General features: G+C 45.0%; 2 protein-coding genes across 16 annotated transcripts in view; one reads left to right on the plus strand and one right to left on the minus strand.

Moving 5' to 3' along the window:
- Positions 1-17,441, plus strand: part of APBB2 (amyloid beta precursor protein binding family B member 2) — a 376,970-nt gene extending 359,529 nt beyond the window's left edge. For 11 of the 15 annotated variants that reach the window (XM_027103089.1, XM_027103091.1, XM_027103094.1 and 8 more), the window contains 6 exons: positions 2,879-2,993; positions 5,562-5,649; positions 6,304-6,387; positions 8,073-8,188; positions 9,767-9,946; positions 13,627-17,441. In XM_027103089.1, coding sequence (XP_026958890.1) covers positions 2,879-2,993; positions 5,562-5,649; positions 6,304-6,387; positions 8,073-8,188; positions 9,767-9,946; positions 13,627-13,794 — 751 coding nt within the window. In that variant the 3' untranslated portion in view covers positions 13,795-17,441. The remainder of the gene's footprint in view (positions 1-2,878; positions 2,994-5,561; positions 5,650-6,303; positions 6,388-8,072; positions 8,189-9,766; positions 9,947-13,626) is intronic. The other 4 variants (XM_027103101.1, XM_027103098.1, XM_027103102.1 and 1 more) reach the window with 3 other exon arrangements.
- A 296-nt stretch (positions 17,442-17,737) lies between these two features.
- NSUN7 (NOP2/Sun RNA methyltransferase family member 7) overlaps positions 17,738-24,180 on the minus strand; it is a 64,087-nt gene continuing 57,644 nt past the window's right edge. Inside the window, exons 11-12 of the mRNA XM_027103104.1 lie at positions 21,438-21,561; positions 17,738-20,843 (exon numbers count right to left, since the gene is read on the minus strand). Of these exons, the coding sequence (XP_026958905.1) occupies positions 20,208-20,843; positions 21,438-21,561 (760 nt within the window). The 3' untranslated portion in view covers positions 17,738-20,207. The remainder of the gene's footprint in view (positions 20,844-21,437; positions 21,562-24,180) is intronic.

Here is a 24,180-nt window from a genome sequence, read left to right on the forward strand (position 1 = left end):
CCTTGCACTTGCTACACTTGTAAGGCCGACCAGCTGTCACGGAGAGCAGGATGGATCTTGGAAGCTTACATCATAGGATATCAGAGCCAGAAAGGGACCTCGGAAATCATATTCCATCACTTAGAGATGAGGTTTGACTCCATGCCCAGTGTTGTACAGCTCAGTGGAGTCCGGAATGGGACTAGCAGTTGGGTCGCCTGGATCCTGATCCGTTGCCCTCTAGCTGTCCCTGACTCTCTCTGAGTCTCAGAGAGGACAGATGGAGGTAAGATCTCTACGGTAACTACTAAAGGTAGGGCGTAACGAGCTGTAATCCTTTGTGGTGCAGAATACAGATCCTGTCGGCATTCAGACACAAGCAAGGTGCTGGGGGCCGGAGGGCCAGGCAGGCTTTTGAGCTGGGCCGTACAGAGTAGGTAGAGTAGTGAGCTCCAGACGGTACAGGGAGGCCAGGGGTCACCATGCCAGGCAAGGGGAGGTACCGTGAGTGGAGGTGGAGCCCCAGCTTTCTGGAGCAGAGGGGAGAGCTCCTTAATTGGAGTAAGGATGCTGGAGGAGTTGGTGGGACAAATTTTGGGACTCCAGAAATCCAGACAAAGGTCTTTGGACCCCAGTGACCCCAGAACTTCAAAGAGATGTGGCCTCAGGAAATGAGGACTGAACATGGAATTTTGAAGAGGAAGAGTTGTGCGTGTTGAGACACTGCATATATTACTGTAGGAACCATCCAGGAAAGAGAAGTAGCCAGAAGGAGGGGGGCCAAAAACAAGACTGCCTGCCCTTGAGCATGTCTCCAAAAGTGATGCCTTCTCGTCATTTCTTTTTTTTTTTTTTTTTTTTGCGGTACGCGGGCCTCTCACTGTTGTGGCCTCTCCCGTTGCGGAGCACAGGCTCCGGACACGCAGGCTCAGCGGCCATGGCTCACGGGCCCAGCCGCTCCGCGGCACACGGGATCCTCCCGGACCAGGGCACGAACCTGCGTCCCCTGCATCGGCAGGCGGACTCTCAACCACTGCGCCACCAGGGAAGCCCTCGTCGTTTCCTTTTTGAAGCAATAAGCTGTCTCGATGGGGGTTGAGACTAGGATGGAAAGGCCTCAGGAGCACAGTGTGGAAAAGGGCTCTGCCCGTCCCCAAAGTCTGGGCCCAGCTCCTCACGCAGAAACCCGCCCTCAGCCCACTGTCACGGCACCTGTTCACACCTCTGACCACTAGCCAGCTTTCCCGCTGGGAAACGGGGGACGTGCTGCAGATCCCTATGCTTGAGAGAGGGGGCACTCCGTACCAATTATGGCCGGGCCCAGACTGGGTGTTGGGAATGGATAAGGCTCAAATCGTCTTCACGGAGCTTCGAGGTGTTGTGGGGAAGACAGAACTCATGAGCAGATAGATGCCCATGGTACCCAGTGGTGAGTGCTGTGCGTACGGGGAACACAGCAGCACCCGGCAGGGTACTCACCCAGCTTCAGCTGCGTCTTCACCCGAGGCCGGGGCATGGAGACGGTGTGAGCAAAGGCAGGGAGACGAGACCCACCTAGGGTGCCTGAGTGGTGGCAGGGCTGGCGAGGAAGGGGTTGGCTTCAAGACACGGTCAGGAGGTAAAATCGGCTGAACACGGGGGTTGGGTGTGGAGTGCCGGGGCCGGCGGTGGGAGCATCAGGAAGTCCCCCCGGTGCTAGCATGGAGGACACCAACTGCCGTGGAACGTGAGGGCGCAGGGGAAGGTGGAGCAGAGCAGACCCGAGGGCAGGTGTGCACAGGCGGAGGTTCGAGTGCCTGTGGGTAAAGATGCCCCTGGCCTGGAGCCGCTGCGGGATGGCCTGGGGCACAGCAAGGCCACAGGGCAGGCTTTCTGGCCGGGCCTTCACAGTGAACAGTTGCCTCCATTGGATAGACTGCTGTTCCTTCCCAAAGAAGCCAAGTCTGTGTTGGGGAAAAAATCTATCCCAGTCTGTGAGAACACCACCAGCTCTTACCGTAAGAGAAGTAATTAATAAATTCATCCATGGTTATATCTACAGACAGGGATCCTGGCTTAGCAACACGTGCAGAGAAATCACTGTGACCCCTTACCAGATGGGTCAATCTGAGCATCTGTTTTTCATAAATACTCTGATCTTTTAAGCCACTGTCCTCAGTAACAACTGAGAAATTTAGTTGTGTGGTGTTATTCTTTTGAAGCCAGGTCGTGTCACGGGCACAGTATCCTTCTCATCAGTAAAGCAGATGCTGAAATCCAGCCCTAGCGGCACGTTCACCTCGGCGTCTGAGCTGACAGTATACAGGGTGACGCTGCCACCGTCGCCCCAAGCCCTGGAGTAAGAGGTGTGTTTAGCAGAATCAAGTGCCTGTGACCGGACTTCAGTCTGTGGCGTCTCTTTGTGTCCCCGTGACTGTCCATCAACTTACTCCGCAGCTGCGGATCAGATCCGGTCTCTGGGCACACATTTACACATCAGAGCCTGTTGTTTTGCTTCTGCTACACACGACTGTAGCCTCACTCATGCAAATTCATGCTCCTCTCAAGCCTGTCTTCTGTTTTGTGATCATAATGTTTATAACCATGATATTTGCTGTTACTCTAGGCAGAAGGTTCCAGTAAAGTTCGGTTTTCATTAAGCGTTGTTCATGAAGGTTCCAGGAGCTCCACAGGCAGGGTCCGGGGAACACTGTAGTTATTTTACTCAGAAATGAATTCCTAGGATCCATGCAACTGTTCCTCTGTTTGAGGTGGCTGTTGACGTTTGTTTATTTTTTTAACCACCGCGTACTGTGTTTACCTCTGACGTGCTGGCTGCTCACTCAGTTAACATTCATCGCTAGAATGTGTGTTGTGAAGGTTCCTCATTCTAATGTACCGATAAACTTTGTTTGCACAGAGATTTTGCTTATGTAGCAAGAGACAAAGACACAAGAATTTTGAAATGTCATGTATTTCGATGTGACACACCAGCAAAAGCTATTGCCACAAGTCTCCACGAAATCTGTTCCAAGGTAAGGTGGGTCAGGGCACAGGGGTCCGCCCTGCTCCTTTTTCCCCCGCCCACCACTCAGCAGGGAAGGGCGTGTGGAAGGACGGGGGAGTCGGCACATTGACCTGCAGGTCGAGCTGCAGGGGCAGCAGGCCGACCGCCAGCCCAGCCAGCGTGGTTAACGCTCTTTCTGCGTGTCAGGCGTCGTGCTAAATGGTACTCCACCTACAAACCTACAAAAGGAGTACGGCCTTGGTGCCTCCCACAGTCCAGGAGGTCTAATAGGTGGACAGCGGTGTGGCGGAGGAGCTGTGTATCCCGAGCCCAGCTGGAAAGCAGGGGCAGGGAGTCAGGGCAGCTTTCCCAGGGCGGGGGCCACCTGATCTGAGCCTGGACCCGGGAAGAAGGGAGCGGGGTACGAAACCAGCAGGTGTGTCTGTGGAAGTGCAGGCGGCCGGGGGTTGCCGTGAACACGTGCTGACGTCATAAGGCACACAGCAGCGAGGCAGGGCCGTGGTCACAGCCTCAGAGTCGCCGCCTTCCCCCCCCCGCCCCCGCAGAGCCCATGCCTACACGCTCGTCCCGCCCTCTGCCCGGCCCTTGTACTTGTCAGGACACGGCTGTGTGATGCAGCGGCTCTGGCCGCTGCAGAGCCCTTCCTTGTGTGGACCTCCGTGTGTTTACTTGAGATGTGTGGCCTGTAGCAGAGGAGAGAGGTTCCTGGTTTGTCTCTTTGCTGGGCAGCTTTTGCGATTTGGAGGCGGTTGGAGCTGCGCGCTGTGCCTAGAGGGCTGGACACACGTGTCTGTCGTCCAGCCTTCCTGCTCCTGGCTTCCTCCTTTGTCCAGAGTGCCCCACCCCATCGCTTCAGCCACTTCCGGGTCTCGCGGCGACCAGGCTCCTAACCATTTTCTCCTGGCCACGCTCTGCTTGGTTCCCCCGAAGGAACCAGTGTTCCACAAGGGAGTCGACAGGGAACGGACCGTGGCCACAGTGTCCTTTGACCTCCAGGGATACATAGTTAATGTTCTCAGCAATCCCATTACCTGCTGGCCTGTGTTCCAGTAGTGGGAGCCAGGTCTCCAGGACGCTGTCCCCAACTTCCTTCAGCCAGGCCTTTCCACGCCCCAGACTTACTGCTTGAGTCTAAACATAGGACTTTGCCGCCCCCTGTGTTAATGTCACCTTTCCAGTTCCGGGCTGGCATCGTTACCCAGCCTCACTCCCACAGGTCCTCCCGAGCTCGCCAGGCCCAGGTCACGACCACCTCCACAGCCCAGCCTGGCCTCCGCAGCAGGAGCGGAGCAGCTGTAAGCCACAGTTCCCAAGGGAAGGGTAGGGATGGGAGCTGCCCCAGCACCGGAATAGCGCAGCAGTCTGCCGCTCTGACCGAATGACTGGGACCTGCAGGGTGGGTGCTGGTCCGGAGACCCCGCGTCCACCCCAGCCCGTGTGCACGTTCCTGCACGGGTGGCACTGGGGCAGCTGCTTCCTGTGCAGCCCTGAAGCATGCTGTGCTGCCCGGGTTTCGTTTCCTCATTCGTTCACGCAGCAAGTGTAACCGAATGCTGCTTATGTGCCAGGCACTGTCCTGAGGAGACAGCAGAGACCAAAGGAGAAAAAAAATCCTTGCCCTGGTGGAGCTTATATGCTAGCGTAAAGCCCTCAGAACACAACCTGGCCCAGAGTCAGTGCTCAGTGAATCTTGGATTTTACCGTCAGCAGCCCTCCTGCCCGCTGACCCAGGCGCAGATCTGGAGACGGGCAGAGTGGAGCTCCGGGGGAAATGACTTGTTCCACTTGGGATGGAAAGCTCAGGCGGGGGATGAAGGTGTGAGTTGCTCTTGCGGTCATTGAAGGTGGCTTCTTGGAGTCCCTAAACCCACAGCACTGTGAACAGGGGTGCGAAATGATGACTGTCAAGTGAAGATGTTAGTGCCCCCAACAGAGGAGAGGCATTTAGAAAGACGGCCGACAGATTTAAACAGTATGACCATAACACCAACAGCAATAGCAGCTAATATTTCTGAGTGCTTGTATTTACTGTCAGGACTGAAATTATTTTATTATTAGGGACATAAATATTATCATCCACATGTGCAGTGGAGGAAACGAGACAAGAGGGCAGGTGACTGGCTCAAGGCCACTTACCGCTAGTAAGTGGCGGGCGTGGGATTTGAACCCAGGTACTCTGTCCCCAGAGCCCTGAAAAGAGTCCCTGAAAGTGGCCACGTGGAGGCAGCAGGGGGAGTCCGTTGCCCTGTGTTCCACCGACCGCTGTGGGCCGGGAGGTGTACGTGTGACCGGGGGGATCGTGCGGTAGAGGTGGGAGCCTGGTAAATGGAAGAATGAATTCCGAACAATCAGGAGACTGTTAGTTACTCTGAGGAACAGTCGTTCACTATTCTCCCCAGAGAAAATGGGCACAGTTCTCAAAACGTGCGGCTCCGAGATGGGGGTGAGGAGTCAGGCAGCAGACTGAAGCCAGTTTAACTTGGAAGTGAAGTCAGCGCAGACACTCCACTGGCTGGAACAGCTGAGGACACGGGGTCTGTAACCGTGAGCCAAAGCTGTGTTTTCTCTCCTTCAGATCATGGCCGAACGGAAGAACGCCAAAGCCCTGGCCTGCAGCTCCCTGCAGGAAAGGGCCCATGTGAACCTCGACGTGCCCCTGCAAGGTAGGTCGGCGCGCCTGCTCCTCTGCCTGGTGCTCTCTGCCCAGGTCACAAAGCGCAGGGTCTCGGACGGCTCCCTGGTGTATCTAGTCTCCCTCAGAACCGAGCTCGACTCAGCAGACCCGGGCCGAGCCCGCACTCGGGACCTCGGGCGCGGCTTAGAGCTGATTTTGTGTCAACAGGGTTAGGCATCAAGGGCCAGGATGAGTTTTATTGTTGTTGGACAAGATTAAAGAAAAGTATCTTCAGTGCTTTTGTAATTCATGTACAGCCTGGGGTAAGGGTCAGCTAGTTTAAAAATATGTGGGTTGCTATTTTGGGGAGCTCAGTTTAGTCATTTTTCCCGTCTCTGATTTTGCCCTCTGTGATTAAATTTCCTCAGGGCATCAACCTCCCCTAATAAATAGAGCACCCAAAGCTGCTACTTAGCACACATCCAAGAGAGAGTCACAGCTTAACACACAGATTCCAGTTCCTGCTTTCAAATGCTTTCCTACCTAGAAATGAAAGGTGAATGGGATTTTGATTGACAGGCCCAGTGTCTGGTGGAAGAAATGGCTATTCTTATAGCATGATTGGCACACTGACCTCTAGAAACACAGGATGTTATGTGTCTGTTAGAACATTGAGAAAAATGTGTTGCTTTACTCCCTGTAGTAGATTTTCCAACACCAAAGACTGAGCTGGTCCAGGAGTTCCACGTGCAGTACTTGGGCATGCTACCTGTGGACAAACCAGTCGGTATGTGAAACGTGCATCGTCTTTCCACTTTGCAAGCGTTTGGGAGCTCATGAGAGATGTTCACCCTCCCATGGGGGTGGGGTCTGCTGTTGCACTCCTTGCCTTGTCTCGAATCGGACCCTCACACTGTCACCAGCCAGAGCGCACAGACAGTCCTGATCAAAAGATCAGTACAGGACAGGCTAAGCTCCTCAGATGCATGGTCCCAGAATACAGGGACTTGAACAAAGCGGACCTGATTTCTCATTCACTCAGTCCAGAGCTGCGTGAGCCAGGGCTGTGGAAGGGCCCTGCCCCCAGAGATGGAAGCCTCGGTCCTGAACTGAGGCTTCCATCTCTGGGGCCAGGGTGCCTGCTTCAGTCCTTGTCACGTGCTGGACGGGGAAAGGGGGCTGAAGGAACCCTCCTGCTTTCCTGTTAAGGTGTGACCCGAAAGTGCACACAGCAGTCAGCAGTCAGCTCACATCTCAGGGGCAGACTTTAGTTGCTTAGCCATACCAGGCTGGAAGGAGGCTGAGAGAGGTAGCCTTTTCCTGGGTTAAAAAACGGCTGTGGGAAAATCAGAACCCTCACATACTGCTGGGGCGAATGTAAAATGGTGCAGCTGCCCTGGAAAACAGTCTGGCAGTTCCTCAAAAGTTAAATAGAGTTACCATTTGATCCAGCAGTTCTGCTCCTGGGCTTTGTATCCAAGTGAAACGAAAACATGTGTGCACACAAAACCTCGTACACGAATGTTCACAGCAGCATCATTCATAATAGTCAAAAAGCAGAAACAACCCAAATGTCCATCAGCTGACAAATGGATAAATAAAATACACTTCCATACAGTGGTACTTCATTTGGCAATAAAAAGGAATGAAGTATTAGACATGCTGCAACATGGCTGAACCTTGAAAACATGATGCTGAATGAAAGAAGCCAGTCACAAAGGACCGTATCCTGTACGATTCCATTTATATGAGTGGCGTAGGCAGATCTCTAGAGATAGGGCTGGGTGGAAATGGAGGGTGACTTCCGAAAGGTACGGGGTTTCTTTTGGGGGTGATGAAAATGTTCTAAACCTGATGGTGGTGATGGTCGCACACCTCTGAATATACTAAAAACCGTTTGAGTTTTGCACTGTGAGTAAATTGTATGGTATGTGAATTATAGCTCAGTAACGTGGTTCTCCCACCCACCCACCACCAAAAGCAGCTGTGGGAACACCCAGCCAAAGAGCCCCATCGACTAGCACATGCTATTCGTGTCCAGGGGCCGCCCAAACTTGGCCTTATTTAGTGACAAAGGACAATGAAAGGTGATCAGGGTAATCTGGCAGATGCTGGCTTCTGTTGGGTCCCCTTTTTCAAGGTTCCTTGCTTAGGAAAAGGTAGCATTTGAATACTGTTTATACACTCGGAGCTGGGGAATCTTTGTAGAGAGGGAGGGAGGGAGAGTGATGTCCTGGTTAGACAGGACATCACACACTCCTTCTCTGGAGGTTCTCATGACCCTTCTCTCTGTTGAAAAAGCTGGCATTTCTTTTCTTTTGAGCAATGAAAGGCTCAAATGAAATGTCTTGTCTGGGGCTACAAAAAAAAAAAAGACCAGTCTGGGCATAGGTGTTACTGGGTGATTTGGGCCCACGTTTGTGATTCAGAAATAGCTTTAGGACCTTTTTCAGTTATCCCTTCCATCCACAGGAATGGATACCCTGAACAATGCCATAGAAAGTCTTATGACCTCGTCCAGCAAGGAGGACTGGCCTTCAGTGAACATGAATGTGGCCGATGCTACTGTGACTGTCATCAGTGAGAAGGTGAGAAGGGTGGCAGATGGAGTTGGCCAGTGGAACACAGTGAGGTTTCGGATACAATAAGCTTCCGTGAAACTTAGGCGCGTGCCAAGGCTTGGTCTCTGGGGAGTTGTGCTTGCTTGTGATTAAAAGAGCCTACATTAAAAAAAGAGAGACATTTTGCCCTTTGTGCCTAGATCTCTGCACACCTCAGAGGCTTCTATTCTGGCGTTCCTCATTCTTCCTTCCTACGAGGCCTGGGAGGTTGGGATCATTTGCTAGAGGGGACTGTGTGATACTAGCAGTAACTCACTAATAGGGCTTGGTTTTCTGGCCACTCTCCAGGCTCTGGTATTGACTGGGCTGTTATCTGGGCTTGGGACATAGGAGATGCTTCTGTGGTGGAAGGTCCTGTGGTAGCAGGGACCACTGGTCATCTGGAGAGAGGCCAGCATTAGCCTCAACACAAATTATCTCAACTTTGTGGTTGAGGAAACTGAGGCACAGAGAGGTTAAGTAACTGCCCCCCAGGCACACAGCGAGAAGTAGCAGGATCAGTTTTCCATTCTGCCTCTGTGAGGCATCTGTCATGGAAAGACCGTAAGTCCTTGGTCTGCTCTTGCTTCTGTCCACTAGCAGCTCACCTTCAAGTCCAATTCAGTTTCTAAAGAGGAGTAAGATGCTCACTGACCCTGCCTGCCACTCCAGCCTGTGCCGCTGGATTTTCTTCAAGTCTGCAAACATGTGGTGCCTCTTCGTACCTCAGCACCTTTGCAAGTGCGCTGCTCCTTCTGTGCTCTACCCCTTTGCCTTCCCAGCCCCTACGTAGACCTCAATGTAAACGTCATTTCTCCCAGCAAAACTTCCCAGCCTCTAAGACCAGCTTAGTTTGCCTGTTAATCAGTCCCACAGCACCTGAGTGAATATTCAATAAGTCAAGATGTTAGTGAGCCAGAAGTCAGCATTTTTCTGGATGTATTTACTAATTTTCAAAAATTGCACATGGCTGCTGCAGAGGATGTGGTGTTCATAAGAATTCCAAACACTTCTTAACTCGGCACCATATGGGTACCAGTTTGTGAAAAAGAAATAAAAAAGTATTTGGCAACTTTTTGTTTTACACAGTTTTAGATAGAAATCTGATTCAATGTGCTGTTTAGTTGGGGAAGAAGACCTGTATGGAAAGAGAGCCCATGGCTCCTTTCCTCTTGGTGCTCTGGGGTTTCCAGTGGGTTTGCCTGGGCAAATGGGTTCTGAGCCACTGTATGGGCAATATGGAAAAAGTATACATGACATTGTTCCTGCCCACAGTGAAGCCACGGGCTTGGAGTCGAGCAGACAGAGTCCGGAACACACATACCCAGTCGCAGTGTGGTTCAGAGCAGATTAAATGCCGGAACGAGGCACCCACAGCAGTGAGGCCTCTCCAGACACATTTAGAAACTTGCCTTTCTAGAAAAATACAGTCCTGTCTAAATTCAGTCTGGCTGTATATTTTTAGACACCATTTCCTCTGTGCAGCCACTCCAGGCGGATTCTATGACTTAAGGTCCGAACGTGTCTGTGACTTTGGCCAGAGCTGCTGAACGGCGTCTCTTGCAGAATGAAGAGGAGATCCTGGTGGAGTGTCGGGTGCGATTCCTGTCCTTCATGGGCGTCGGGAAGGATGTGCATACGTTTGCCTTCATCATGGACACTGGGAACCAGCACTTTGAGTGCCATGTTTTCTGGTGCGAGCCTAATGCCGGTAACGTGTCCGAGGCAGTGCAGGCTGCCTGCATGGTGAGTGAGCCCGCTGCAGGGGTTCAACCCTCGGGCCCCTGCTTTTGTTTAATATGCCGTAAATTAGAGCAGAGTTACTGCCTTAAAAGAAGCCAAGTCTGATCTCTAAAGTAATGCCTTGCTGTGTGACACCTTCACTCCTGCGGACAGAATCGTGACAAGCACTTTGCCGTCTTAAGAGGCCAGGACACCTGAAAGGAGGAGGACTGGATGGAACCAGGTTCTTCTGTAGAGACTCCAGGAACACTGAAAGCAATGATCTTCAAAACCATGGATTTGAGGCCTCTTAGTTCTTGATCCCTAAGTAATTTCAGTATGTGATCAGGAGATGCTGGTCATGTGTGAGTTGGTGCTGTTTGGAACCAACTCAATAATTCTTTAAAAATTCAGTGTATTGAATGGTTTTTATTTCTAGATAGTTGGTCTAAGTGCATTGTTCTTACATACTTTGTTTATATCTATGAACTCTATTCTTACCACGGCCCTGTTAAGTAGTTCTCTTTTATTTATAACAAAATAGAGGCTCAGAGGAAAGGACAGGCCCCAGGGCAGAGCTGGTAAATGACAGAGCCTGCGTTCACCCCCGAGCCTCCGGGTAATAAAGCCAGTGCTCTTTGTACCACATATGTGACTTCAAACAAACAGAAACACCTTGTCATTCATTCTGCAAATATCCTTTGAGCTCCTGTCATTCCCAGCACTGGGAAAGTTCTAGTAAGAAGGAGACATCCAAGCCTGGGCTGCATGGTGTATTCCAGCAACAGGAGGTAGGGTTGCTGGAGCCAAGTGGAAGGAGGCGAGGTCCATGTCCACGAAGGGCCTGTGATCTCATGCCAAGGTGTGACCTTCAGCAGAGATTGTTAAGCAGGAGAGTGTGTAGACCACGTTAGGCTTTAAAGCATACTCCAAAAAAGAGAGAAGAAAACAAAGTGGAGGTGGGTTGAAAGGATGGGGCAGAGGTGGGGAGATGACCAGGAGGCCAGTTTACTGGTCCTTGGGAGAGTTGCATCTAAACCAGGAGTGGCAGTGGGGAAAAGACAGGAGCAGGTGATGGAGAAACACCTGGCTGGCAATGAGGAATGCTGAATTCGAAGCACCTGCACTTCATTTAACTCAATCCACCATTTGTAGGCTGGACTCTGGGAAGTTCAAGTAGGAATAAGACACGATCTTTGCATTACGGAGTTTAGGCCTATGGGGGAGACGGGTAAACCAGAATTCTGTTATGGTGTAGAAAGTGCTCTAAGTGAAAGTGTAAGACTGCACTGGATGGAGGAGTGACCGGGAGGAAGAAGGTGGCCCTGAAAGCGGGTCGCTCACCAGGTCTGTGGTGAAGGAGTAGCCGGAAGCATGCCGTTGAGATACTTGCTCGTTTGTTGGGGGGTTGGGGAGATCCTCACAGTTTTGAGGCTGAGGGAGATGAGCCAGTAAAGCCAGATTGAAATAGGGGTCATATTTGTAGTTGGACCAAGGTCTTGGTGGTAGATGAAGGGCCTGGGGTTGGGTTAGAGTGCTGCTTGGGTTAGAGTAACTTTGAGACCGGCCAGAAGATGCCCGGAGTCCAGGAACAGGTGGAGCTGAGGGCGGTGGAGGGCATCCTCTGTTTCTTTACAGACAGTACACTGCTAGTTAACAAAGAGGGGAAAGAACGAGGTGGACGGATGGCAGAGGCAAAGGTCGGGGACGAGAAGAGAGCCAATTCGCTTTTATTTTAAAAGACACCTTTGAAACAGAGAGGGGAGGAGCAGGGGGGGAGGGGAAGGGAAGACCTGTGTTGTGCACTTATTATCTGGCTTCGTTCTCGCCACAGTCCTGTGTTAGAGTGCAGGTTCCCCTCAGGTGCTGCGGGGCCAGGATTCTAACTCAAGTCCACCTGCATATAAAGGACCGGGGCTGGGTGGAGGGGAGCAGCGCGGTGAAGCAGTCAAGATGAACCTCCTGACCAGGCGTAGGGATTTGAGATGGGATGAAGGGACTGTGTGAAGAAAACAGAAAATGGGAGAGTCCAGCCAAGCAAAAATCCATGGTGACTGTTGAGGTATTTTGTGAAATTGTAAAGGATCATTAACAGATGGTTTTAGTCATAAAATGAATGGCTTTCAGCCTTAATTATACATTTTAAATGCTGATGGCAATTAAATAATTAGCTTTATCACTGGTTACAGTTTGTTCTGATTCCCAGGCTCATTTTCTCTCCTCTAGAAACAATTTCTACTCATTTGTTTACTATTTTAATTGTATTAGGGCCACCAGCTTAAGTGACTCAGCCAATCCAGCATAAGACATACCGGTAAAATCAAACCTTTCTTTACACTCTGTATCCAGCATTTCTAACTGGGTGGCCTTCCTCTTGATTCAAATCTGCATGATTCTCCATCTGAAATGTTTATGCATCAGTTTATACAATCTGAAATATCTCTGGCATTAACACATTCTGAATCTACTGAATTCTTAGGCATATTTTGCAGCTGAGTGGTATAGGCCCAGCTGAAACTATTTTGATGAAATTTAGAGGGAGATGGAGAGGGGTCCGCTTAATGAAATTCATCAGGCACAATTCTGATTTGCACTGGATATAACGTAACTAACATCAGAAACTCCGAGTCCAGTATACCATGCTGCGGTACCTGCCCATTATAAAACTGTGTTTGGAAGTGCATAGTTTTGATTGTGATGCAGACCTAGAAACATACTTTACACACAGGAGACGTGATAAATCGTTTTTCATATGATTGGGTTGAAAGGGGCTAATTTTTTGGCCTGTGGGCTGTGACAGCACATTGTGATAAGAGTCTTGCTGTACGACAGTTCATGCTTTTCACAGGGAAACATCAGCCTGTTTCACAGTTGTTCCAAGGAACCTATTAATATTTAAGTAGGTTTTTGAAAATCAGTTTAAGTGCTTGGATTTTTTAAGTGCTTGGATTAGAAAAAAAGCATTTGATACATTTTAACCTTTTAATCTAATTTTGAAGAATTACTTATCTTTGCATTGATACAAAAGCAGGTGGATTGTGACTTTGTTTCTGAAGGATGGAAACTGTCCCTGGTGCCAGTGCTAATGGATTTTTAAAAATTAAATCTATTAAGATTTAGACTTGTATATAAAATCCTGAAATCTTAGTAATTTTTTTTAAATTAAAGCAGGATGGGAACAAACATTTATGAATGCCTTCTGTGTTGCTAGGCCTGTCTGAGGCATTCTGCAGGTATTCCTTAATCATAACACTGTCTTTTAAGGTCGCCATTCTTCAGCCATTTTACAAATGAAGAAACTGAGGCTCAGAGAGATTTAATAACTTGCCTGGGGCCATACGGTTCACAAGTGGTAGAGCCAGATTCAAACCCTGCCCTTTCTACCATGCTGACCCTCACTCGGCTAGCCATAAACACCTACTTCATTACCTGTCTGAGGAAAAAGTTAATAATCTCTCTCCCAATCCTTTTTCTCTTCATTAGCTCTTTGACTATGAGGTATATTCATCGCAGCCTAACAATATAAAGAACTTCAAAAGAATTTAAAACACTCCACATTAAGGAAAAAAAATAATAAACTCTTGGATTCGTGTTTAGGAGCTAGGTCGTTAACCTTTGGGAGTTAAATATATTTATGAATTAAGATCATGTTAAACAAGAAGGGATGATACATTATTAACGACCATACAACTTTCTAATTTCAGTTACGATACCAGAAGTGCCTGGTAGCCAGGCCGCCTTCACAGAAAGTTCGACCACCTCCTCCGCCAGCAGACTCTGTGACCAGGAGAGTCACAACCAATGTAAAACGAGGGGTCTTATCCCTCATTGACACTTTGAAACAGAAACGCCCTGTCACAGAAACGCCGTAGCTGCATATGTGAAAGGATCCTGTAACATTTACTGAAGATTGAATAGCTACACTAAAGAAGAGGAGCTGATCTCTGGCCTTCCATTCAGTTGCTGATGCTTTGTCTTCAGAGATTAATAACTTAACCAAACAGTGTTAGACAAGCATGTTCTCTCGTCTTGCCACCGTCGTGTGATATGAAAAGCATGACTAATTTTTTTTGCTGTCAGTAAGTTACATCATGAGCAGTGGAAGCTCCCTTTCTTACTGTAAATATCGTGAACATTATGTAACTTCACACACACAGGGAAGAATGTGGCCACACCCCTCCCAGTGAAGCAGCTGAGTCCTTGGAGTGAATGACACCTGGGTTAGTTTCACTGTCTTCTTGACTGGATCTGTCACAAGCAACTTTTAAGTCCTACAGCACTTTGCCCTGTTTTCAACATTGGAGTAGACACTGCATACTGGATACCACTGAATTGCTGTAAAAACAGGATGACTAGTTTTCGTTTTAGTTCTTCATAAAATCGAACCTTTGGTTGACAAAATTGGCTGTTGGCATCAGTATAGAAACCAACTGGCAACTTTCCTTGACGAGCTCTTTGACACATGGACACCATTTCATGTCTACAGCTGTTTGGGGGATGTTGGGAAAAAAGTGAAGCTTCAAAATTGAAAAACTAAATTTCAGAAATTAAAACAGAACAAAAATAGCCTTTCTGTTCAGATGGTTTTCAAACTGATTATTAAGAAAGAGATTAACAAAATTATAATGCATTTTGGGTGGGAAATATTTCAAACTTCTGCCTTATACTGTACAATGCAGCTAGAGAATTATAGTTCACTATGGCCATTCTCTACATAAACATTAAAATGAAATATTCCTCATAAGCCTTTCATCCTTAGTTTGATAATTAGCCAATATGCAACTTGGAGTTGAGGAAATGTCATTTATATTTTAGATCTCCACCACCACGTTGTTTTCCACCTCCTAGGTAAATGTTCTGCTAGGATTCTGCATCTAGCTCAATCTTACCTTAATGCTTTTTGCCCAGAAAGCTGTCTGTCCATCATGTATTGTCCATGGCAACAAACTTCATAAAATTGAACCTTTCTGAATTTATGTATTTAATATTAAAATTTGTTGGACTCTAGATATATTTTTAAATTTATATTTTTTCCATTTATGTTCAAGATTTAAAAATTCCATATCAGAGCAAAATATACATAGGAACAAAGGACTATTTAACAGGCTTCCCAAAAAACAGCACTTTCCTGCTTCTCTATCTATAGATGAGAGACTTAGCTGTAAACAGATTGAGACACTTGATAATGTTTTAAAGAAGTTGCTAAGAAGCTCAATCTAGACATTAGTTTTGTTTACTTTTCAGTGATAAAATTACCATTTTACAACATCGTTGTAAAAGTAATGCTTTATGTTTATCTACTGCTATGTACTTGTCAAAATGGTTTCCACATTCTTATCGTCACATTTGAGCCTTATAGAGAAGGTACTAAACACATTTGAGAAATAAAAAATATGAATTAAAGAGGCTCAGTCACCTAGCCTAAGATCTCACGAAAGTTAGTGAGAAAGCCAGAACTAGGACCCATGCTTCTCAACTCCCAGTTATTAAGTTATGCTGCTTCCACACCAGTCAGGAGGAGTCTTTCCAAAATTACTTTGGGCATATCCAGTTATTATCAGGCAATCTTAGGATTCCCTGTATAAGTAGGGAAGTATGTCCAAATTACTCATGCCGTGATTTAAAACCATTACCTGCTCTCAGTTTTCCTGCAGTGTGCCTCAAATGTGTTGTAGAGGACAGGATTCTACATGCAGTCCAGAGATAATGTTACATGTGGTAGAAATATTCCTAACTCATGATACTTAGCCACCAGAGAACATGATGGAATGAGTAGGTGGCCTCCTGCCTCTGTTCCCTCTCAGAATTCTGGAATTGCTTGCTAGCACCCTAGAGATGCCACTCTAGAAGTGGATTATACTCTCACCAGCCTGTACACTATTCTACTAAAGTTACCAGTGACATCCTAAGAAATTACTGCATTAAGAAAATCCTTACTGTGCCCTTCGAAAAGCTGTTCAAAATTCAATCTTGATGATCTTTCATCGTGACCTCCACAGTGAAACAAACATTTTAGTGTGATAACTTCAAAATTCTTAAAAAAGTGATCCACTTTTATATTGGACATCTCTACCAGAACCCATTCATTTTTTTTTAAGGCATACATATGTTTTCAGGATCAAGAATACTGAGCTAGCTTTAAGTAGCAAACTGATTTATATATGCAATTATGGATGCATTAAGATGAATGATAGCCTTTACATACTGAAAACTTTACTGCAGATACTTTGTTTTAAAAATAGCTTTGCATACTAAATGCAATTAATTTTATAAAATTAATTATGTTAAGCCGTATGTTCAGACACTTTCTGCCATGGCCAAAAAGTATGTATGAAAGTATGTGTGTATTTTCTGTGAAAGGATGCTAGCGTTTTACCTGATATTGTAGTGACACTTCAGTTATCTATGCATTCTTTGTATCTGTGATTTGGTAAACAGGCAGCCATGTTCACTATGCCTTGTATGTCTTATCATTTTTTTAATTAACCTGTTAAATACAGCTTAAAATATTTTTATTTTATTTATTCTATTTTTACTGAAATATACTGCATTATTGTGTTAATGTATTATCTTTACTGGATATCATCTCTCAATGTATCCAGGTCTAAGTAATCTCAGTGAACTATACATTGCCTAAAAGGTGGTTTTGTAATGATTTGTAGTCACATTTTTATTGGAATATGTATAAGAAAAGGCAAAATACTTAAAAGTTCCTTTTATTTTTTAAAAGCAGCTAGACAGACGCATACTTGCCAACTCACATATGTGCTCCTTGGCCGCATCAAGGGGAATAGCCAACATGCCTATGGCTAAAAACTTTACTTTGCAAACTTAAAGCACTGCTTGGTGCTTCGTTTTTATATCCTTCACAACACTTGTGAGCTCATCTAAGAGACAGACACATGTCCTCCTGCCCTTTGTTTACACCTGGATATATGATCACCCATAGCTAATTAGGACCATTGTTTTTGTTTGTGTCTGTCTTACTGCATGAAGCGACATTAGGCCCATTTCCATTAAAATAAGCTCTTGGTGATAAACTGTTGGCACTGCTACTTTTTAAAAAATTCCACTTTATGATTTTATGACGAACATTTGTACAATTCTACATAAGGTCATTTACTAGAAGCCCTAAATCTTTCCTCCTCTTCTTATATGACACACACTCATTTCATAAGCATTGCAACAGAAACTCAAGATTTCGTAAACAATGTGAGAAACATTTCCCTAACTGATATTAGCACAGCTTAACTAGTAAAAGCATTAGCTCTCTAGTTTGCCAGGCTCACTTAACCCAATACACAGCTAACGTGTGTTATACAGCCAGTAAAATGAAGTTTATTTCAGCTTCAGGGAAAAGATACTGCTCACACTTTATCAGTGAGAGCACTCCCTGCCATCCAAAGCAGCTTGTTTATCCCAAAAGAACATTTGGTTTTGCGTTCTGCCCCTTTTGCTGTTGACCACTTTTACACATTTAAATGTAATATGTTATGAGAATAAACTTAGCTGCGTAAAATGTTTGGCTCATTTATCTGACATCAGTCATACATATCCAGGAATAGAAATAAAAGTTTAGTGTCTCCACGCCAGTCATTCTATTTTCAGATTATTCTTATCTCAAATTAAAAGTCATTTTAGTAATGTAAGATTCTGCTTTGATTATTGTATATTTCCACCTGGTAAGAACTAGGAAGTAACTTTAAATTTTGAATAATTCATTGCATGGTCCTTACCTTGGTACTCAGGAAGGACAGCAGGCATTTTGGACATAGAGGCCTATTCAGTCACCAACTTGATGCTTGTGTAAGCACTCTTTCTAGTGTTAAAAAAGTCCATCTTTCCTTGAAGAGCCTGATATCAAAGAATGAAAGATAGAGTTGTACAGGCACTAAATCCAAAATGAAAGGTGACTAGAAAAACAGCAGTTGAACCTGGCTTAGTTTAACTGTTAGACATATGGAAGAAGATAAATAGAATTTAAAGTGTGTACCCATTTTTTGTTCATCTTGCATTTCCCCCAGTAGTTTACCTTTTTCCTCAATCAAAGGCAGTTACTCTCAAAGAGCAAAATTTCATTTGGTTTCAGGTATTACATAGTGGTAAATAATTACACATTAAAACTCTGCATTTGCTACTGGAGTATCTAAAACCAGTGATTTCATTACTTTAGATTTTTGCAGCACTCTTCTCTAAGAAGCTGAAAAAAGAAAAATGTCAATGTAATCAATATTCTCCTTTACTAGAATTCTCCCATATTGGTTTTAATCCAAAGTATTTCCCTTTTTAGTCTACCAAAATATGTAAATAATTGATCACATCCTTCTTAGAAGATTCCAAAGAAGAAAACTGCAGGCTTAATGAATGAATGGTTTAATTCAGAATCTCCATATACTTAGAAAAATAATTTATGACAGGATTCATGTTATGAGATACTGAAGATAAGGGGCTAAAGTTGTGATGTGACATGAACCACATGCTGCTACAGAGATCAGAAAAATATCCTGAACTATTTCATAACTGTGAGTTTTCGTCTTATAATAACTATTAGCAGAAAATAAAAATCTCAGACCTGCTACTTTTGGACAATGGAATACTCTTCAGCCTGGGGCAGAGGAAAGATGTAAGGAAAGGGATAAAAGATCCCTGGGGTAAAATATCAGCTCTTTACTGAACAGGTTCAGTTCACCTGCACTGGCCTCCCAGAGGCACGGAAGGCTCTAAGCCAGAGAGTGGGAATAGGAGGAAACCATACTATAACTTTCAGAGCAAATGTTATATAGTTTTTGATTTTTGAAAGTAGTAAAATAAGCTGAGCATTTAAAACATTTCTGTATTTTTTAAGAGTCATAATTAACAGAATTCTTTTGGGATTTAAAAATAAGTCAGGTTCAAGTATAAAAAGTCATGTTTCATTTCTTCACTGACATTTTACTAGTAAGTGTAAATCTTCAGTTAAAAAAATTTATTACTGCTACAATGAAATTCACCCTTTTCTACCCTCACTTCAAGTGAGAAAATTATACAATATTAGAGCTGAAATAGACCTAAATATTCATCTTGAAGAGGATAATAGTCTACTAAAATCATGCCACCTGAATTGAAATTTAGGAATTTATTTAACACTATTCAACACAACTGGATTCTGAAAACACAACTTTAAATTCAAACTCTTTGTGTCTATGAACATGTTTTTAAACAGTAGGATTTACAGTTGTAACATATTTGATTTAATGTCACTTTCTGTTGCCATGATGAAAAAAAATCAGTAGACCCAGAAATGATAATCATAACCAGTTCTTGGAAGGCAATTGATAATACAGTCAAGATGAACTGACTTTCAATATAATTAAAATAGTGCTACGATATATTTTAATTGAGCATCAGAAATGACTTACCAAAGTTTGATTACTGTGTGCCACTTGAAATGACCATCTCACCTGATCTTTGAATCATGAACTTGTATAGATTTCTTCAACAATTGGGGTGTCACTTGTATTCAGCAGTTTGGCCTCTTCCTCAGAATTACTATTTAGATGGAAATTTGCTTACAGTCACTTTTTTTACAACAGTATTTGGCATAAATAGTTAAAAGGGAAAGCTTATGTTCAGTCTGCTCAGGATCCTAGAGGTTCTTCCAGTGAGAAACAGTTTTCACTCTGTGAATGGACAGCTGAACTACTCACACCTAGAACTTTGGACCTTCCTGTTCTTCCTATTCATACTCAACTTCAATCACATTACAAAAGCTCCTAACATCTCCTATTTTAATGTTTAAGGAAAAAAAAATCAACCTCTATAGTGATTGAAAATTTTAAACTACAGCTGACTCGATACTGAAAAGCAATCTATAGTCCGTGCAAGAGCATCTTTTCAAAACCTATGCTTTCTAAATAAACTGCCTCACAATTTAACTTTGAAAAGAAGTCTGTTCTAAGGCACACAGTGTTTCCCTTCAGGAAAAATTGTTGCAGCTTTAAAACCAGTGTCCTAAGTCCAGACAGAAAGTTAACAAGAGTGAGACAAGTTCTAACAGCCGATACTGAGTCTACAACTGAACGTTCTAAAACAGATCAGCACCCAGCTACTGAACTCTCTGCTTTGCTTAACTCACCTACATTATTCTCACTTGTCTTAATTCACTTGAAGGTAATAATCACATTTAGAAGATACTAAGTGACCAAAAGGATGAGTATTTTGTGTAGGGATGTCTAACTTTCAGAGAAATATCAGACTTTGGGAAAAAACCCTACTACTCTTGACCCCTGTAAAAAACACAAGACAGTCAAAGCCATGGTCGAGGATGCCTGGGTAGAGAGGAAGGTAAGTTTTCTTGTTTTTTCCCTCTACTTGGTATTGATGGTGTGGGAAGATAGCCAGGCATGACAGTCTTGGGCCCAGCGCAAGGACAGTAAAAATGTTGAGTTGGTATCTGAGATCCGATCCCTTGGGGACTAGAAAATGGCAACATTACTGGAGGCAAAACAATCTCTATGGGTTTCAGTGCAATCATTCTGTCTTCTGGGCGAGGTCTTACAAAGTTTGTCGTCCGTTCATATGGTCTGGAGGGAGGTGTGTTCTTCATAAATGTAGGCACTAAAGGATTGGTGGTGGGCTTGTTGGATTTTCTGACCTGTGAGAAAGAACCCACTTGATTTGTATTCTTCTGTGGAAGAGATATTTTTGTTGTTAACGTCCCTGACAGATGAGCACTTGCGTTAGTTTCTTGACTCAGGAACTCAGCAATTTTCATCTGGATGCCCCTACTATCAGAAGTGGAAGATTTTGGCAATGACATTTTTGACTTTTTCTTCTTCTTCTCACGTTTTGAAGGTTTACCCAACTCGATCCCATCCAGTAGACCCTTTGCTGCAGCACGGGCCAAAACATCTTTCACAGACACTGTCTCAGATGGGTCCCGCTATAATTAAATGTGGGAGTTAATTGTTACTTTGCATATTACAAATACTTATCAGTGTTTCAGTAAAGATAAAAGAATATCTTTGTTATACTAAAAGAAATAGTTTTTAGACCTTAGTCTCTAATATATCCTATAAGCCTCAGGAAACTACTTTCTTTGTACTTAAATCTCCCCATTTGTGAACCTGATAGAAAAAAAAAAAGAAAAAGAATTACAGAGCTTATTCTTTTTTGAATTTTTAAATTTAATTAATTTTTTTATACAGCAGGTTATTAGTTATCTATTTTATACATATTAGTGTATATATGTCCAGAGCTTATCTCATATCTGTGAGCTAAAATGAACTGGATATTGACAAAGTGCTTGGAGAAGTGGGGGTGGAGAACAGGCAACCGAAAAACACTCAGGAGGACAATAAAGATAAAAATAGGGATTTCCGCCATACAATAATAATTGTTTTTCCTGCCCTTTGGCTATTTATGAAATAAGCATACTATTATGAAATGCTCATAAAGTTCCTATATTCCTATTATGAGACTTTGTTGTTTCTTAATTCCTAAGTATGAAATGGATTGGGATTTTTTTTATCCTTACCTCCCTTGTTAGAACCGAAAGAAAACAACCATTGGTAATTTCAGATGGTTCCATTCTGAAAAATTTGTCAGTGGACAAATGTATTTCCTTTAAGGAGCAGAGTGGAAGGACAGGGGGACTAAGCCTGCAATAGGTAACAGCAAACAATTAACAGTTAGAATGTCTTATTTGCCAATGGAGGGAGACAGTAAATTGCAACCAATTTTCTTTTATTATGTTTTACCCATTATTTAAACAAAAATTCCAAATAAGAATAAAATGTCAAGGGGAGGGATCAAGATGGTGGAGTAGTAGGATGTGGAGCTAACCTCCTCCCACAAATACATCAAAGATACATCTACAGGGCTTCCCTGGTGGCGCAGTGGTTGAGAATCTGCCTGCCAATGCAGGGGACACGGATTCAAGCCCTGGTCTGGGAGGATCCCACATGCCGCAGAGCAACTGGGCCCGTGAGCCACAACTACTGAGCCTGTGCATCTGGAGCCTGTGCTCCGACAAGAGAGGCCGCGACAGTGAGAGGCCCGTGCACCGTGATGAAGAGTGGCCCCCACTCGCCACAACTAGAGAAAGCCCTTGCACAGAAACGAAGACCCAACACAGCCATAAATAAATAAATAAATTTATTTTTTTAAAAAAATACATCTACATGTGGAACGATTCTCAGAACACCTACTGAACCCTGGCAGAAGACCTCAGACTTCTGAGAGGGCAATAAAATCTCCACATAATCAGGTAGGACAAAAGAAAAAAGAAAAAAAGGGAGAAAGGAATCAGGACAGGACCCTGCGCCCCTGGGAGGTAACTGTGAAAGAGGAAAGGTTCCGGCACCCTGTGAAGTCCCCTCACCAATGGGGAGATCAGCTGGGACGGAGGGGGAGCTTTGGAGCCTCAGAAGAGAGCACAGAACTGGTGTGCAGCAGGCAGAATGGAAAGAGACCTGCACAGACAGTCAGTATCACAGCGTTGCACTCCCCAGCCTGAGACGTGCATCCACGAGTGTGGGCGGGGGCTGGGAGCTGAAGCTTGGGCTATGGAGGTCAGACCTGGGGTGAAGACTGGGGTTGGCTGTGGGGAAACAGCCTGAAGGGGCTGGATTTGGGTATGACTGAAACCAAGGGTGTACACAGAGGAAGCCCAGGCCCACCAGAGAGGTAAGGTGCCACTGTTGAGGGCACGCGAGGGGAGGGGCGGGACCTGCCACAGCAGCCCCCTTCCCTGCACATGCACTCTAAGGTGACAGGACACTGCCTGCACGAGCTCCAGGAGCAGGCACCAACCACTGCTGTGGGCTCAGGAGTGGGCATGAGCCACCAATGCCATCGCAGCCTCCAGGGGCACGAGTGAGCCACCACCACACCGAGAGCTCTGGGAGCGGGTGCCAGCTGCCACCTTTGCGGGCTCTGGGAGAGAACGCCAGCCACTGCCTCTGCACACCCCCTATCAGTGGGATAACAGCCAGCACACACTGAGGAAAGAGACAGCAGGCATCCATACTAAAAACAACGCTTACACCAAAAATATTAAAACCACACAAGCTACACAGGGCTGCTCCTACATATAAACAGCCCTCCAAGACCACAGTAGATAAGTGTTTCTCCTAAACTCACAGAGTAAGGGAAATATAAGTAAAACAAAGAAGCAGAGGGACCACTCCCAGTTAAAAGACCAAGAGAATTTCCCTGAAAGAACAAACAATGAAATAGACCTCTTCAGTCTAACAGACGCTGAGTTCAAAAAGGAGATAATGAAAATACTGAAGGAATTAAGAAAGTTTATCAACAGAAATGCAGAATACTGTAAAAAAGAGCTAGAAACTATAAAGAGGAGCCAAGAAAAATTAAAAACTCATTTGCTGAGATGAAAGCTGAGCTAAAGGCAATGAACTGCAGAATGAATAATGCAGAAGAACAAATAAGTCATCTGGAAGATAGAATAATGAAAATCACCCAATCAGAACAGCAGATAAAAAGGCAAATTAAGGGCTTCCCTGGTGGTGCAGTGGTTGAGAGTCCACCTGCCGATGCAGCGGACACAGGGTTCGTGCCCCGGCCCGGGAGGATCCCACATGCCGCGGAGCGGCTGGGCCCGCGAGCCATGGCCGCTGAGCCTGCGCGTCCGGAGCCTGTGCTCCGCAACGGGAGAGGCCACAACAGTGAGAGGCCCATGTACTGCAAAAAAAAAAAAAAGAAAAAGAAAAAAAAAGAAAGGCAAATTTAAAAAAAAAATGAAAGCAATATAAGACATGTATGGGATAATATAAAGCTTGCCAATCTACCCATAATAGGGATTCCAGAGGAGAAGACAGAGAAAAAGGGATCGAAAATGAATTTGAAGAAATTATGTCTGAAAAATTCTCAAACCTAAAGAAGGAAACATAAATCCAGATACAGGAAGGAGAGTCCCAAACAAGATGAACCCAAACAGACCTACACCAAGACATATTGTAATTAAAATGGCGAAAGTTAAAGAGAGGATTCTGAAGGCAGCAAGAGAAAAACAAAGTCTTAGTTACAAGGGAACCCCCATAAGGCTATCAGCTGATTTCTCTACAGAAATGTTACAGTACAGAAGGGAGTGGCAAGATATATTCAAATTCCTAAAAGGGAAAAATGTGCAACCTAGAATACTATACCCAGCAAGATTATCATTTAGAATAGAAGGAGAGACAAAGAATTTCTCAGATAAGCAAAAACTAAAAATACAGCAATACTAAACCTATCCTAAAAGAAGTATTGAAAGGTCT

Source organism: Aethalodelphis obliquidens, unplaced genomic scaffold (assembly GCF_003676395.1).
Source record: "Aethalodelphis obliquidens isolate GAN/ISIS:26980383/991018 unplaced genomic scaffold, ASM367639v1 scaffold6, whole genome shotgun sequence".
Lineage (NCBI taxonomy): Eukaryota > Metazoa > Chordata > Mammalia > Artiodactyla > Delphinidae > Aethalodelphis > Aethalodelphis obliquidens.